Below are 15654 nucleotides of genomic sequence, written 5' to 3'. Positions count from 1 at the left end.
GGTACACTTACACTTTCATTGTTTCTTGGTAAATTAAGGATATTAAAAGAGTTGCAGTAACTTTATCTACTGTTAAGGGACATCTTTCTAATAAACTGTAAAAAAAAAAAAAAAAAAAAACATTGCTATGAGGATTTGATTGTGTTGAAAATAGGTCTGTACAGGTACATGGATTCATATTAAGTCTTCATTTCATGGGAGTTACAGTCCATTGCATGCAGTCAATACAGAGTACACGCTATTAGGGTAATTACAGTAATTTCAATGCACTGGATAGTCCTTTACAACAAGCAAAAATCTATTACTTCTAAAAATGATCTGATATACTGATGATATACTGCTTTATATGGCCACAGTACATGTTCACACTGTAATGGTCCATCCCAGGCTTTTGTTTTTCTGCATAGTCAATTTTTGAAGTGGTATTAGTGTATTTTAGAGCTTGTTGTTGATAAAGGTTTGTAAATTAAGCCCTTGTCCATGTAGTTATATTAGCTTCTGTTAACTTACAGCTCTTGTTTTCTTAGCTGTGCCATCTGAGGGATCTGAGATCCCCCATCTGATATCAGCTTAGACTGAAATTGTCCCCTGATTCCTTAAATCGTTTTTTTGGGGGGGTTGCAAATATCTGTACAGTTAAGGTCTTCCACTAATGCAAAAATTAACTATTGACACAACATTGAAATGTTGATACTTTAATACTGCCTTTACACAGAAAAAAAATTGCTGTCGGTTTTTTCATACAGTAAATATGCTGGTATGACAGATCATTAATGTTTTTATGTAAACATGAATTCAGAGTGTTTTCCAACACAAATAAATGAGCCAAAATTAATTTACTTACAATTGCAAACACACACCAGGGCAATTTTTAGGGTATCTGGGCAATAAAAATATCCAATTTTCCCTTATGTTTTTTTACCATCTCCATATTTTTTGGACTGTGGGAGAAGGAAGGAAACCCACACAGAACTTGGAAACTCCATCCAGATAGGGACTTGAACCCAAGACCCCAGTGCTAGGAGGCAAACATGCTGACCACTAAGCCACTGCGCCACCCCTTTTATTATTTCTTGTTTACCAAAACTAATTAAATTCACAATTCAAGGATTCAAGAAGATTTTTATTGTCATTCGCATCACATGTGGTACATGAGGTGGAACGAAATTGTGATCTCACTATCCAGTTTACACCCAAGAGCAGTTGTTAAAATAGATATATAGATAAAGTAAGACAACAAAATAAAAGAATACAATAAAAGGAGAATATAACTAAATAGATAAAGATAAATACACAACAAAATAATTAGGGAGAGTGGGCAGGTAGCAGCAACATGAAGTCCAGAGTGCAAGTTTTGCTATAGCAGCATGATAATGTGAATTAAGAGCAGTACAAGATAAAGTGTCTCAGTGCAGTTTCATCAAATTTCTGCACACAAAGAATAGTCTGGAATGGCCACGCCCACAACTAATTTGATTGGCCACTGATGGTGTGGGGCTTTAGAGTGCCATTCTGGGGTTTGATGATGAACGAGCCTTAATGGGTAAATCTCACATTTTTCTCATTGATTTCTGGCACCATCTATTCGCATACTGGGCATGTCCTTCACCTCTCTCACCATCGCTGTGAGCAGCTTTTGTTTGTGCATCTTTTTTACAATCACTGTGTCACTTGCTATATTATGTGATTATCATACCATAGCTTTATTTATTCACAGACCATTCTCTTGAGCCCGACCCAACAGAGCCTGAGGAAAGTGGTGGGAAATCTCAGCTCAGGCAGAGAATTAAAATGCCCGTTAAACTGTTGAAATGCAAGTTATGTAAAGACTTTACTTGATAATACTTGAATAAATCAGTTTAGCTTCAGAAAAACATCCCAAAATCACTACCAGATCCACCACAGCCAGAGTGACTCAAATTTATTGTTAAACACAGAGCAAATCATGTAGGATCACAGGATCCAGGTAGCCTCTGTGAGAGTTTGTGCGAGCCCATAAAAATTGACATGAGAAAGAAACATCGTATTTATCCAACCTGAAGAAAGGATTTCCGTTCAGCAGAAACAGGGGAAAGTTTGTCTGCAGGTGGTTCCTTCCACAAAACTGAAAATTGGTCTTGTTCCCTTTGAAACAGGAGTTATTTTGTGTCTTTTTTTCCCCCGCTGAAAGGAGCAGGTATGCAGCCTCTCGGGGATAATTATCTCGCTGAGCTCTGAACATGTTTTCATTTTATAGGAGGAACTGTGAAGAACTCACAGATGCCATTGGAGACATGCAGAATGGATTGCTCCACCCGTTCAAACAGAATTGCTGCTTGTTCACATGGCAGAAGGTTCAATACGGGCCGGCAGAGCCAAGAAAAATATTGAACACCTGGAGAGATGCAGTGACACGATGCTGCCACACTACGACACAACACTGCCCCCTGCTGTTCCTATTAATCTGAAGAGAAAGAAAAAAAGGATTTCATACAGATTGTATTCAGAGCAATGAATAGAAATGAACTCTTGAATGAAACCTGTTAACAGAGAGGGCATTTAGGCCACGGCTGAAAGCTCATCCTGGACACTTTGAACTCGGAGGGACGCTAGATACGCACGGCTTGAGTTTTATTACTACCCTGAATACAGAAAGCCCCCGTGCACTCGCCTAAACTCTCCGTAACCCTGTTCACTGGCAGGAGTGTTTTGAACTCGGACGGGCAGCGTGGAGTGTGAGGAGCCATGCAGAGCTGGAGGGATTGATTTCTTCTTAGAAAGAGTATGTGGGACGAAAAATGAAAGTAAAAGCAAAATAAAATTCATGGGCATATTAAATGAATCGTTCTTTGTAAAACATTAAAAAAACTAAATCTGCAAGGTGAATAATTATTTTTTTTTGTCCACATTTCAGTTTTTTTTTGTACCTGTTCAAAAGATTACATGCAGGTGCATCTCAAAAAATTCCGTAATTCAGTTCAAAATGTGAAACTCATTTATTATACAGATGTATTACACACACAGTGATCTATTTTAAGTGTTTATTACTTTTATTGTTGATGATTATTAGAAAATTAGACAATTGATAGAAAATTAGACTATTATATAAGACCAATTGGTACTTTTGGCAGTGTGCCAAGTCCTGCTTGAAAATGAAATCCACATCTCTATAAAAGTTAAAAAGTCAGCAGAGGGAAGCATGAAGTGCTGTAAGATTTTGTGGGAAAACACGGCACTGACTTTTTTAGACTTGATATAACACAGTGGATCAACACCAGCAGATGACAGACATGTCTCTCCAAACCATCACTGATTGTAGAAACTTCACACTAGACCTCAAGCAGTTTGGACTGTGTGTCTCTCCACTCTTCCTCCAGACTCCAGATCCATTAATTTCCTAATGAAAAATAAAATTTACTGATGATCAGTGATGGTTTGGAGAGACATGTCTGTCATCTGCTGGTGTTGATCCACTGTGTTATATTATCAAGTCTAAAGTCAGTGCAGTTTTGGTTTACCACAAAATCGTATAGCACTTTATGCTTCTCTCTGCTGAGAACAACGTTTATGGAGATGCAGAGTGCTTCCAGATTGATTTGGATAGTCTGGACAGCCAGAAACCACATTATGCAAAATGAAAAAATCACAAAATCCGATTACAGTCGAATATGTACAGATGCATCAACAAATCCACAGTGATGGAAGTGTTGAGGTTCAAGCACAGTACCACAGAAACTCATGCAAATATAGCACATTTGTGATGTTCAGACATGCAAATCTGATTTAATAAATTGCAAATAACAGTGCAAACAGTCATCTCAACAGATCCGATTGGCCAGCAGTCTGAACATGGTATTAAGGCCAATTGCTTGAGTTCTTTTTGTGGTTTCATTTTTTTACAACTACATTCTCAGCCAATCACAGGCGTTGCTGCATAGTGTGTCCAGCCATAGAGCTTCTATGTGCACAACACAGTTACGCCACAATGTTTGGGAAGCCAAGCGAACGGCGTCTCTGCAAGAAACATTCTGAGACATTTAGTAGTCTTTTTGTTACACATTTGGAACAGTAAAACAAGGCTGAAGCCAGCATTACATCTGTCCGGAAATGTACTGTATTACAGTAGATCTTCTAAAGAAAAGGACCAGAGAAGACAGAAAGGCTACCCCAAGCTTTGAGCATCTATGAGCAGTTGCTTGTGGTCAACTCACTGACTGTTCTTCACTGGAACGCTTTCGGTAAGTACAGACACGACTGACGTTTTTGGAGATGCGTCACAATGTGGCGTTTGTTGCCAGATAATCAGCCACTGTTTTCACTTCTCGGTGTCAGTGTTATATCATGTTGGTTGGTGTTTCTGACGCAGTATGACACCGTTATTATAAACCCCTCTGGGCTTCTTCTAAGTTTGCTTTTGCTGGGAAACAAAAGAGTTTGAAAATCCTTGTTTGAAACCTTGACAGACACAGCCAAAGGCAGTGATTTACAGGTGTTACCTCTGTGTATTATTTAAAGAGGTGATAAAAGAACACCTGGAAATTAGAACTTTTAAAGAGTGAGAAAGAAACTGTTTGCCTTTTTTGGTATCAAGAATCTAATTTGGCCTCAGCCCTACTGTCTCAGTTGATTAAGAGTTGAACAGTGAAAAAAGGGGCATTATTAATACAGTATTAGCAACATATACAAAACCTAAAACATATTCTCCTTAATTTGTACAGGAAAAAAAGAGGAACATAATTTAATATAAAAAAAGTAAAGTTAAAAACAGGTTAGAATGTTAATATTTTGTGTACAACCTCCCAAACCCCCTAAATTATGATTAGTATATAGTATATACACTGTACCTTATAGTATTAATATGTAGTACACAACTAGGATGCAGCCATTTGTTTTATTTAACACTGTGAGTGTTCAAATGTTTACCATTCAGTGTTAATACTGGTAAATGTACTATATAAGACTAAACACCCCTGTTTTTTAGTGCTATTTAGTTGTAGTATGTTTACTCACTGTATTTTATGGGTCTGACTTAATACTGTAATTGACTAATGATCCTCTGATTAGGGCAGGGTGTTTGTGGGGAAAAATAAACTACATTATTAAAAGTAGTAGTAGTAGTAGTAGAAAATAATAAGAAAACAGCAATTAGGTACAGTATTATTTTTGTGTGTGTGAATTTTACCAGTCAGGTTGTAAGGATCAGTAAAGCCACTCCGCTAAAGTACATTATTATAAAGGGAGTTAATGACGTTTCTCCAGCACTGAAGCTGGAGCAGCATTAGCATTAGCCGCTAACCGCAGCGTTAGCTTATTTGCAGTTCAGAGGCAAACAAAACAGACTGTAGTCCATGTGTATACCATGTTAAAACGAACACTGGCTTAAAGGAACACTCAGGGGTCCTCAGTCTAGTGCTACCAGGCGGCATTTACTAGCACTAAACGCTGCTGCTAACAAAGCTGTTGAAAATATTGGAAATCTAAGCTTACTGTAAATAAACCGAAGCTATTTACTCACACAAATAAACAGTTTCCAGGAGAGAAATTTGCCTGCGTCTGACAGCAGCGGATTGTCTACAGAAAGACAACAGTCTTCTAGTCTCGGATCTACCGGACAAATCCTGTGTGTTATTTGCATAAGAGCATAAGTTTTGTGAGCAATAAATAAATAAATAATTATCAGTGCAAAAAACAGAAGTTTGTGAAAGTCTTTTTTACTCTAGAAAATAAAATTTACATACAAAAATTAACTTCACAAATAGACCCATTACACATAAATGTAACAAACAATATGTACTTATACAAAATAAGTCTAGATACATAAAGCATCGCTATATAAACAAACTAGCAAACATTACTTTCTTGCTATTGAATTTTCATTCTCTTTTTGGTTTTGGTTCTTGATGATGGACTTTAGACTTTAGCCTGATATCATACAAACAGAGACTGTTCTGACGTAAATAAGCTCTCTGGCTCTTTTATTGACAGGAGCATTAGCTCAGCTTACATATTGGGGATGCACAAAATAAACATGTTTGGCCAAAATCAAACAAAATGAAACATTTGGATAAAGACCTAACAAAGCTTTTTTTTTTTCACCATTGCATAAATCAAATAGAGTAAATTCATTTAGTCTTGTCTTTCATAGAAAAGCAATTACAAAACTACAATTTAGAAATATTTATTGAACATAGGACATTTTTACAATGCCAGATGGATGCAATTTTAATTTATTCTCTTTTATATTGTCTATTTTCAGCCAAATAATTTAATTTAGCAAGTATTCAGTGCATCCCCAATATATACAACATGCCAAGCTGATAAAATAAGATAGCAGAAATGTTTACACAAGTTTTACAAGTTTTATGAGTTCTTTATGAGTCGCAGTCAAAAGTTAATATCAGATTAATTGGAAAATTGCATGGTACCACATGTTGCTGGTATAATTGGGAAGGCTGGAAAGAGGTATTGACATTCTCATTCAGTCTCCGTGGTGTTTAATTTTTTTTAGGCAGGTGGCTTGGAAACAATAGTCTGCATCCACTGTGACAAACTGGAAATATGCTAACAGGTACCAAAAAGCCTTGCTGCCTTAATATGCAGAATTATGCAAGCTGTAATTAATTTGCCATTATCCCCTGATTGATGTCCCTGTGTGTTTTGAAGCAGACGTCAGGCTATAATTACTCCCAATGTTGTGATTCCTGGATCGTTCCATTACAATTAACAGATGCAAATTTTACCATGACAAACAAGTAATTGGCCAACACAGTAAGTGGGTAAAACAGTGACCAGCAGCCGCTCGCTAGAGATTACTCTCATTTAACCACAATCTCATGCACACACACACACATCCACACACATAATCCATTGTCTGCTGGACCAAACGCAAAACATCACAAAAGGAAATGCTCATCACAAACAGACCAGACACTCCATTAGTCCCTCCACAAACGCTCACACTTTCCTCATTCGTTTCTTGGGCCTCTGGTTGAAAGGCGAGGTGCCCATCAGCGAGTCCGGCGAGTGCGAGCCGTAGCTGCCGTCCGAGCCGCCGGGGGACGGAGCCATGCCCGCTTCACTCATGGTGGACATGGGACCTTCCTCAAACACATCCCCACTGAGAACGCCGTGACCCGACACCTGGCCCTCCTCATTGTCCTGAGGCTCCATCTTTACCTGTGACAGCTGCCACAAGGGGGAGTTGTTTCCTGCTGGAGCTGTTTATAGAAACATAGAACGCAGTGAGCGGTAAAACAAAGCTCTAAAAAAAACACTTAATTTTAATCAAAAGGAAGATAGATGATCACAAGCCATCAAACCAAGCTGAACTGCTTGAATTTGTGCAACAAGAGTGCAGGCATAAAGTTATCCAAAAGCAGTGTGTAAGACTGGTGGAGGAGAACATACTAAGATGCATAAAAAAAACTGTGAATAAAAACCAGGGTTTTTCCAACAAATATTGATTTTTTTTTTAACTTTTATGAATATGCACTTGTTTTCTTTGCATTATTTGAGGTCTGAAAGCTCTGCATCTTTTTTTTTTTTTTTTTTAGCCATTTTTCATTTTCTGCAAACATTTTCCAGAGCTGTATATAGAAACTGTAAATCATCATTATCGCAGTATTGAAAAAAATCAAAGATCTTACTGATATTTCATACCGTTCTGGAACGGAACCAAATTTTATGCTGAAAAACTGCAATAACATTTCTGTGTTGTATTTTATTGCATTTATAACCATAAATATTGTATATTCATTTATAAAAGTGTTAGCCTGTAATTCCTATATTGTTGCTTCCAGTTAAATCAAGCCTCTTACAACCCTTACAGGTTGCTGACCTCAATGATCACATGCTTTTATATATATTACTTTATATGGATGGTGCATTTTTGACGCGTTGTGGATGCTTACCTTACATTCAATTCCATTTTAGTATATCCGCGGAGTACTGTTTGTCACATTTTTTCTGTGACAATTTATTGTTTGAAAATAGGTTATTATGTCCGACCTAATTAGTTGAAATATTTATTACTGTGGCTTCTGGCTTTTCTGCTTCTCCCTCACTCTGTATGTATATATATATATATATATATATATATATATATATATATATATATATATATATATATATATATACACATATATGTGTGTGTGTGTGTGTGTGTGTGTGTATTCACACTTGTGCGTTTTCCCTGCTAGATGTTTACAGATGCTTACAGTCTGAATTTCTTTATGGTTTAAACAGTCCTTTGCATTTTCTGAGCTATTACGGTAATGTGAGAACCATCGTGTTGTAGAACCCCCACTGTTACGCTAAACTGTTCACAGGCTCCCACAGCAGAACAGTTTTGATGAAAAACCATTGTTTACAGGAAGCAGAATGGAAATTAATTACATGTTCAGGTTTTTTATATGGGAAAGCCAAATTAGATCTCATCTCGTCACACCAGGGATGCCTTTCACAGAGACTTCTCAAGGGTACGCTATTCTTAACTCCATCACAAATAACAGATTTGATTAAGTACCTGAGGTGTGAGGGGAGTGTCCCTCCTCCAGACCTCCAGTAAGTCTTTCATTGGATGTACCCAGCACTCCGATGGGCAGGGCCTGGTCACCCGAGGCCAGGTCTGCCTCCGGCTCTTCACTCTGAGGGAAGGCTATGTCACTCACAGGTTCTTCTTTAACCTTCAGTGGTTTGGAGTCTTCCAGAGCCTTCTCAGGGTTTACCAACCTCTCATACTCCTCTGAAAGTTCCTTACTGACCTAAAGAGCAAAGATTTAATGATTAATGATGCATCACATTTTATTATATTATATACAGGTGCATCTCAAGAGTTGAGGTGCATATTGAATTCTGCCGTGATTTGGGCAGCCGTGGTTTTATGTTTTTGGATACAATCCGGGTTCAGACAGCTTCCTCTTGTGTCCACAGTTAATCCTGTTGGATGTGGTTGGTCCTTCTTGGTGGTATGCTGACATTACCCTGGATACCGTGGCTCTTGATACATCACAAAGACTTGCTGTCTCGGGCACAGATACGACAGCAAGACGTGCACCAACAATTTGTCCTCTTTTGAACTCTGGTATGTCACCCACCGCAATATTTTGAGCAAAACTGTGCTGTTACCCTGCTAATTGAACACTCACATTCACACTCTGCTCTTACTGGTACAATGTGCAATTAATGAAGATTGGCCACCAGGCTGCTCCAATTTAGCCATGAAACCTCCCACACAAAAATAACAGGTGTTTCAGTTTCATAGTCCAACCCCTGTAGTTTATGTAAGTAATTAAGTTCAAAATGTGAAACTCATATATAATATAGATGTATTACACAGAGTGATCTATTTTAAGCGTTTCTAATTTTCTGAGATACTGATTTTTGGCTTTTCATTGGCTGTAAACCATAATCATCAACAATAAAATATATAAACGTTTAAAATAGATCACTCTGTGTTTAATACATCTATATAATATATGAGTTTCACATTTTGAACTGAATTACTGAAATAAAGTAACTTTTCAATTATGTTCTAATTTCTTAGAACATCAGGTGTACCTGTATATTCTGACATGCCAGAAGAAGGGAATTACCATGAATCATTCCCATGACTTTTGACTGTGGGTGGTAATGCCTGCTTTAAAAACAAAAAAAGTATTCCAAGTTGTTTACCTGTGACACATGGAACAAGGAATGTTAAATGTCTACACAACTTCAGAACCTTAGCACACTGACCATTGTTCAACCTCACTCACAAGGTAACAAGACAGCACCTCACAACTTATACAGGTGTGTGCATTTCCAATTTTAATGACTAAACATATTTTGAGTCCTAAATTAGCATTGTCACATGTATGGATTAATTGATTAATACTAATTCCCATGCATTATATTTTTGAGGTCTGTATTCATCAGTACGAGTGGTACAAAATTTCGGAACAGCGATATATCATATTGCTTTCATTTGTGATGTTATCAATACGTGGAATTAGGCCTGTACAATAATTTGATATGATAAAGAGGTTCGTTTATTTGATGGGGATGTCATGTTCCTTTTTGTATATGAAGGCTTATTATATTAATACATTTTTTCCCCTGTTTAAAGCACTTTTTTCATTATTAATTTTACATTTTAATCTGATAAGTTTGTTTACAAAAGAATAAGAAGCTCTGCCTCTGTTGTAATTTAAAGCTATTTATATTGGTAATATGTATATAGGTTATAGGTTTATGTTTGACAGGGATGTCATGTTTTTAAAGGCTATATGCAAATAAAAGTGAGGATTTATTTTGGCCATTTTTATTTTTAAAGTATTATATAGTTTTTTGGGAGAGGAGGTTCCAAAGACTTCAATTTTCAGACAGTAGTAGGTACAGAATTCCATTGTACAGATTCAGAGCAGTTTTTCTGAGGCTTTCAGTGTTTATATCGATATTGAAATTTTAACGTATCGACCGAAATGAAGGAATATATAGCACTATGTGGAATCAAATATTGATATTTGATTTTTTTTATTATTATTATTTATTTGGTTTTAATTTATTTATTTTTTCTGTAAGGTTTGAAAAAGATTTTTTAAAGAAGTTTTAAAAAGCTTTTAGTGTAGAATTGTTCGAATTCATGGCTATTTTTGTGGCTATTTTACAATTGTAATAATGCCACACTTTGAAGAGTTGCAGTTTAGCTAAGCTATGAACTTTGTTGTAAATTGGGTTTTGTTCATATGGGTTCCTATGGGGTGTAAACTCTGTGAAACTGAGACCAATAAATACATCATTTCTGGTATTTGCTTATTTAGGAGTATTTAATCCTCTTCTGTAAAATAGATGCTGTGAAGTATCCCTACTTATCCCTACCTACCCCCTTTAATCCTTTCAGATTTTCAATATTTGCTTTGTAAACAATTTTGCAGGATTTGAACCAAGCAAATATCTGACTAGATCTCATTTTCCAGCAGGACTTGGCACACTGCCCACAGGATTTGAACAAAGCAAATATCTGACTAGGGTTGTCACAATACCAGAATTTGGACTTCAATACCAATACCAACTGTAGTATCACGTTCTCGATACCAAAACGATACTTGGAAGAAGAAAAAAAAACACAACAATAAAATTGTGGGAACATAAAATAATTGTCGTATTTTTCGCACTACAAGCTGCACTGTATTACAATCTGACAGTTTTCAAAAAACAAACTTTAATAAACATACAAGAGTTTAGCAAAACAAGCCCTAATTATTTTCAAACACATCACATTCATACTCATATATTTCTTACTGAAGTGAAATGTAAAAGTCAGAAAACTCTATTCCAAAACCCAACTTCTCCCCTCAGGCGTCCAACAGACAGCATATATATATTAAATTGATTTGGTTTTAATCTATACAGTATAAAATATAGCTCACCTGCAGCATGTAGCTGTGGTAGTCTTTGATGCGGACTTGCCAGAAGCGCTGCAGGGCAAGCACGCTTCCAATGCCCACCTCATGAAAGACCTGCTCCACCACGTCGGGGAAGGCGGTCGAGCCGAGACGAGCCTCGCGGTCCACCGCCACCCGGAGGAGCCGGGTCAGCCGCAGGTAGTGCTCATGAACCAGGTCAGTCAGGGTCTCCAGCACGCTCTCGTTCGCAGACTCAAAGCCAGCGTGAGCCAAGACTGTAGCAACCGACTGGTAGAGGAGCTGACGGCAGGAGGGCCAGCTCAACTCCGTCACCGGCTCCCCTTCACCTCTGTGAAGAAAAAACGGCGTGCAGAGATTTTAGACATAAATCTCATTTAAAGTGGAATTAAATTGGTGAATTTAATTCAGTGTCATAACAATAGTGCACTTTTTGTGCTTATGTTGATCTGAGATATTCAAAAATACACTGAAATGCCAAAAGTCATGGGACAGGATTTTGTCTCATATCCCATGACTGATCACTGATCTCTGGGATATGTGTGTGGGGCCTCCTGCATTGAATGCCGCCAGTCACAATCATTACCAACCACTGCACTGTCCACTGTGGCTCTAGGAATGTAAAAAGTACTTTCAAATGTTCCAATCGATCTGGCTACATTAGATCACAATTAGACCTTACTTATCAGAACTTAATTAATTAACATTCCTTACATGATAACACCTCTCAGCTTATACAGGTTTGGGCATTCCCAAGCCATCCTCTGAGATAACACTTTGTAATCAATTTACATACGGCTAATCCCATGATTTTTGGCAGGTGTGTGTATTAATAAGCTCTCAGTGCTTAAACTCAGCATGTTTCTTTAATATCTGATGATACATCATGATCATGTTATCAGTAACTAAAGAAAAAATTATCCTTAATTTAAAATGCAACAAACAGATATTAAACGTTCAAGTTACAACTATTATTAGTACTTTAATTTAAGACAGCACATCAGCTGCAGATGATTAGAATATCTTCAGGGCATCCAAATGGTTCCACATGATTGATATACTGTATTAAGGGTGTGCACTATCGAATCATACATGATAATATCATTAAAAAAAATAAATATCGTGAATGATATTATGCCCTAAAATATTGTGCCATATCACCCATCCCATTTTCCATTATATATCTACCCCCGTTTTTCTGCGCTAGAAATGCGCACTCTCTCTGCTTTTAGACTCTTTGGCCCGATTTTCTGCGCTAGAAATGCGCACCCTCTCCGCTTTTAGACTCTTTTGCCCGTTTTTCTGCGCTAGAAATGCGCACCCTCTCCGCTTTTAGACTCTTTTGCCCGTTTTTCTGAGCTAGAAATGCGCACCCTCTCCGCTTTTAGACTCTTTGGCCCGTTTTTCTGAGCTAGAAATGCGCACCCTCTCCGCTTTTAGACTCTTTGGCCCGTTTCTGACACCTAGCATTTAAACTTTGAATCTCACATTATAAAAACCTGCTTAACAGCGGGCCAACTTTCATTCTATTTCTAAAATACCTCGCGTAGTTTGGACACCCCTGCTGTATACTACGAACATTGTAGAACAGAGTGAGAGCACTAAAGTACATTTAACTGTAGCAACAGAATGAATGCAGGATGCTCTCACTTGTAGAAGTGGCTCTCTGGGTCGCTGTGCCGGAGCTGGAAGGGTTCACAGGGAGCTTTACTGTCCAGAGGCAAGAGATCGTCAGGTACTGCTGGAGTAACCGGCCGTGGGGGCAGTGAATCCCCGTCCTCTGGTCTCAGCAGGCCCTGCGCGTCTGATAAAGCTGCCAGAGGCTGCTGGCCGAGCTGTGCTGCGGTGAGGAGGCTGCGGAGGCGCCGGGCGTGCTGGCTGAGCTGCACTGTGTGGATGGTGAGGCTGCAGGGCTCTGAGGGGATGTCCAGCATGGTGGTGGGCCGCGGCCGCTGTGCTGATGGCTGGTGCAGCGGAGGGTCTTGCATCTCTACTTGGCGAAATTCTCTTTGTAAAAGGTCAAAGGAGCTCCGGCCTGGAGGGGCGGATGCAACTGGGAGTTCACCCCAGTAGCGCATCATCCTTTCTGGATGTATTCTTACCCTTGCTGGAGGCAAAATGTGAAGCATGTGAATATCAAAAAGATCAGTCTCCCAAGTGTAATCTTCTAGGACAAATGATTATTTTTCTACACAAGCACACGATGATATCCTATAACCTTCTTAACCAGGGGTAGGCATTCTGGTTATGGAGGTCCAGACACTCTGTATAGTTAATTGCCAGCTGTAGTAGGGAAATAAGCAAGCTGGGCTGGAGTCTGGCCCCAGTTGACCACCCCTTTTCTTAACACTATAAACCCTAGAAGCTGTATTTGGGCACATCATTTAAGTATATGCCATCAAATATCATACGTTACATATAGGTTTTTAGCAGTTACTAAATATCTTGTAGTTGCTGATTAATATGTATTAAGCCTACAACCTAAATCAGGAGTGGGCAATTTATTATTTTTTTGTGGGCAATTTTGTTAGTTTTATCTCTTTAGAGGGTTTTCCATCCACCGAGTTTTGCTTAATGGAAAAAGCACAAATTTGAAAAAAAAAGCTCTAAATTTCGCAAAAGATGTTTACGCTAGGAGGAGGTGGAAAAGTTAGACCAAGTTGGAGACAATTTCGTCAGTCCAAGGTCCGGACCGCTAACATTTTAACTTGTGTTATGATTCAGTGCTGTATCCTGTATTATACACATTTTATATATATTTAAACATATTATATATGTTTGAACTGTGATGAAAAAATATATAATAATAATAATAATAATAATAATAATAATAACATGCCTCCCTAGCCAGATTTTGTGTACATTCCTTCCCTGTCTCTCTCGCGTTCGACGTGTCTTTAGTTTCTGCCCGTTCTCGTTTTTCCACCAGTTCTCATGCTCTCTCTCTCATTATGATGGAAACCCGGCTTATGAAAAAGAGCAGCAATCATTTGGTAATCATTTGATAAGATGCTACTGGTAGGAGTATACTTTACAATTAAAGAAAGTATGAAGTAGGCATAATGAAATTTCTAATATCAAATCATAATTTACTTAACCCTCGCATAGTAAAAATAACAGCATTAATTTGCCTTAATAAAAAGTAGTACTGCTATTTGGTTTGCAGTTTAATTACCTCTAATTATTTGTTGTTTTTCAGGATTTTTTTCTGTTTAAAATTTTGTATGAGAAATTCAGAGAGAAATTTAGTATGCCTTGGTCTCAAATTATCAAAAGCTAAAAAGCTAAATGTATACAATGCTCAGGTCTGGTCGGCTTGTTTTCATTCTGGCTTTTTATCGTTCCAAACAAACAGATTTCCAGATACATTTCTCCATCCATATAGAGTAAATCTGATTGTAGTTGTGTGTAGAGAAGTAAAAACCTATACCATTCCGAAACCCTATTGGTTTATACTGTGATCCATCACACCTGCACACGTCACGCCCCCGCCCCACAATTTATGTAACACATATAGTATAATAAAAACAATAAAAAGTTTGCCACTATAAACAAAGAGGCCTTCAAGGATTTAAACAGTTCTGTGGGTTGATATAAGTCGTAAAACAAAGAAATGTGTGCAGTTTTAAGAACTAACTATGCAGGTAACTTAATGCTAAATATAACGCAGTTAAATCTGTATAAACAGGACAGAGCTCGTTCAGATCAGCGAAATTCACAAACACAGCCTCAATAAAAGCGTTTATAACGCAGCTCAGTCTGATCTCTGTCTAAAAACACACACTCAGAAATAATATAACGTTACAGCCTGAGAGGAACCGGGTACGCGTTGTGTGTTACATACCTTACAGCAGAAAGACTCAAAAACCAGGAGGTTTAAAAAACATTTACACTCAAAAATAATACATCTCTCAGCGTCCTATGGGTACACAAATAAATGTGTCCGACCAGCTACAATATTAAAGCTGATTAGTTCCTATGAAGCCTAAACGAAATTATCCCGATTCGTGTGTATAGTATAGTATTTATACTGTTGTTTTATATAGAAAAAAATACATATCTAGCGTTATAGATATAAACTTTATTTAAAGTATCATAAACAAGGAGCTGTGTAGAGAAATTATGTGTATGGTGAATGTGTGGCTGTGTCCCAAATCGCAAAATAGGACACTGGCTAAACAGTATTTAAAAAGCCTTCAACACGTATTAGTGCAAATAAACAAATGTAACACTACATTTTAGTTTAGTTTTTACATTGTTTTGGTTTCACATT

The 15654-nt window shown here is 37.7% G+C and overlaps 1 protein-coding gene across 1 annotated transcript; it reads right to left on the bottom strand.

Annotated features, from left to right (window-relative positions):
* Window positions 1-4826: 4826 nt before the first annotated feature.
* On the bottom strand, window positions 4827-15316 carry supt7l (SPT7 like, STAGA complex subunit gamma). The gene is made up of 5 exons (XM_022673191.2): window positions 15226-15316; window positions 13032-13488; window positions 11388-11712; window positions 8504-8741; window positions 4827-7196 (listed from the first exon to the last, which is right to left on the bottom strand). The coding sequence occupies exons 2-5, from the start codon at window positions 13460-13462 to the stop codon at window positions 6934-6936; spliced, it is 1257 nt and encodes a 418-aa protein (XP_022528912.2). The 5' UTR covers window positions 13463-13488; window positions 15226-15316; the 3' UTR covers window positions 4827-6933.
* Between the last annotated feature and the right edge of the window lie 338 nt (window positions 15317-15654).

Source organism: Astyanax mexicanus, chromosome 14 (genome assembly GCF_023375975.1).
Source record: "Astyanax mexicanus isolate ESR-SI-001 chromosome 14, AstMex3_surface, whole genome shotgun sequence".
Taxonomy (NCBI): domain Eukaryota; kingdom Metazoa; phylum Chordata; class Actinopteri; order Characiformes; family Acestrorhamphidae; genus Astyanax; species Astyanax mexicanus.
The sequence above is the reverse complement of the archived record's forward strand: the minus strand, read 5'-3'. Positions and strand labels throughout refer to the sequence as shown.

Bases quoted from the DNA above. Each gene is read 5' to 3' on its own strand.
- supt7l (XM_022673191.2), bottom strand. From the start codon at position 13,462: ATGATGCGCTACTGGGGTGAACTCCCAGTTGCATCCGCCCCTCCAGGC. The intron at 8,742-11,387 runs GTGAGCTATATT...TTTGCTCTTTAG, and splicing joins ACCACAGCTACATGCTGCAG to GTCAGTAAGGAACTTTCAGA. The intron at 7,197-8,503 runs GTACTTAATCAA...TTCTATAAACAG, and splicing joins ACACTCCCCTCACACCTCAG to CTCCAGCAGGAAACAACTCC.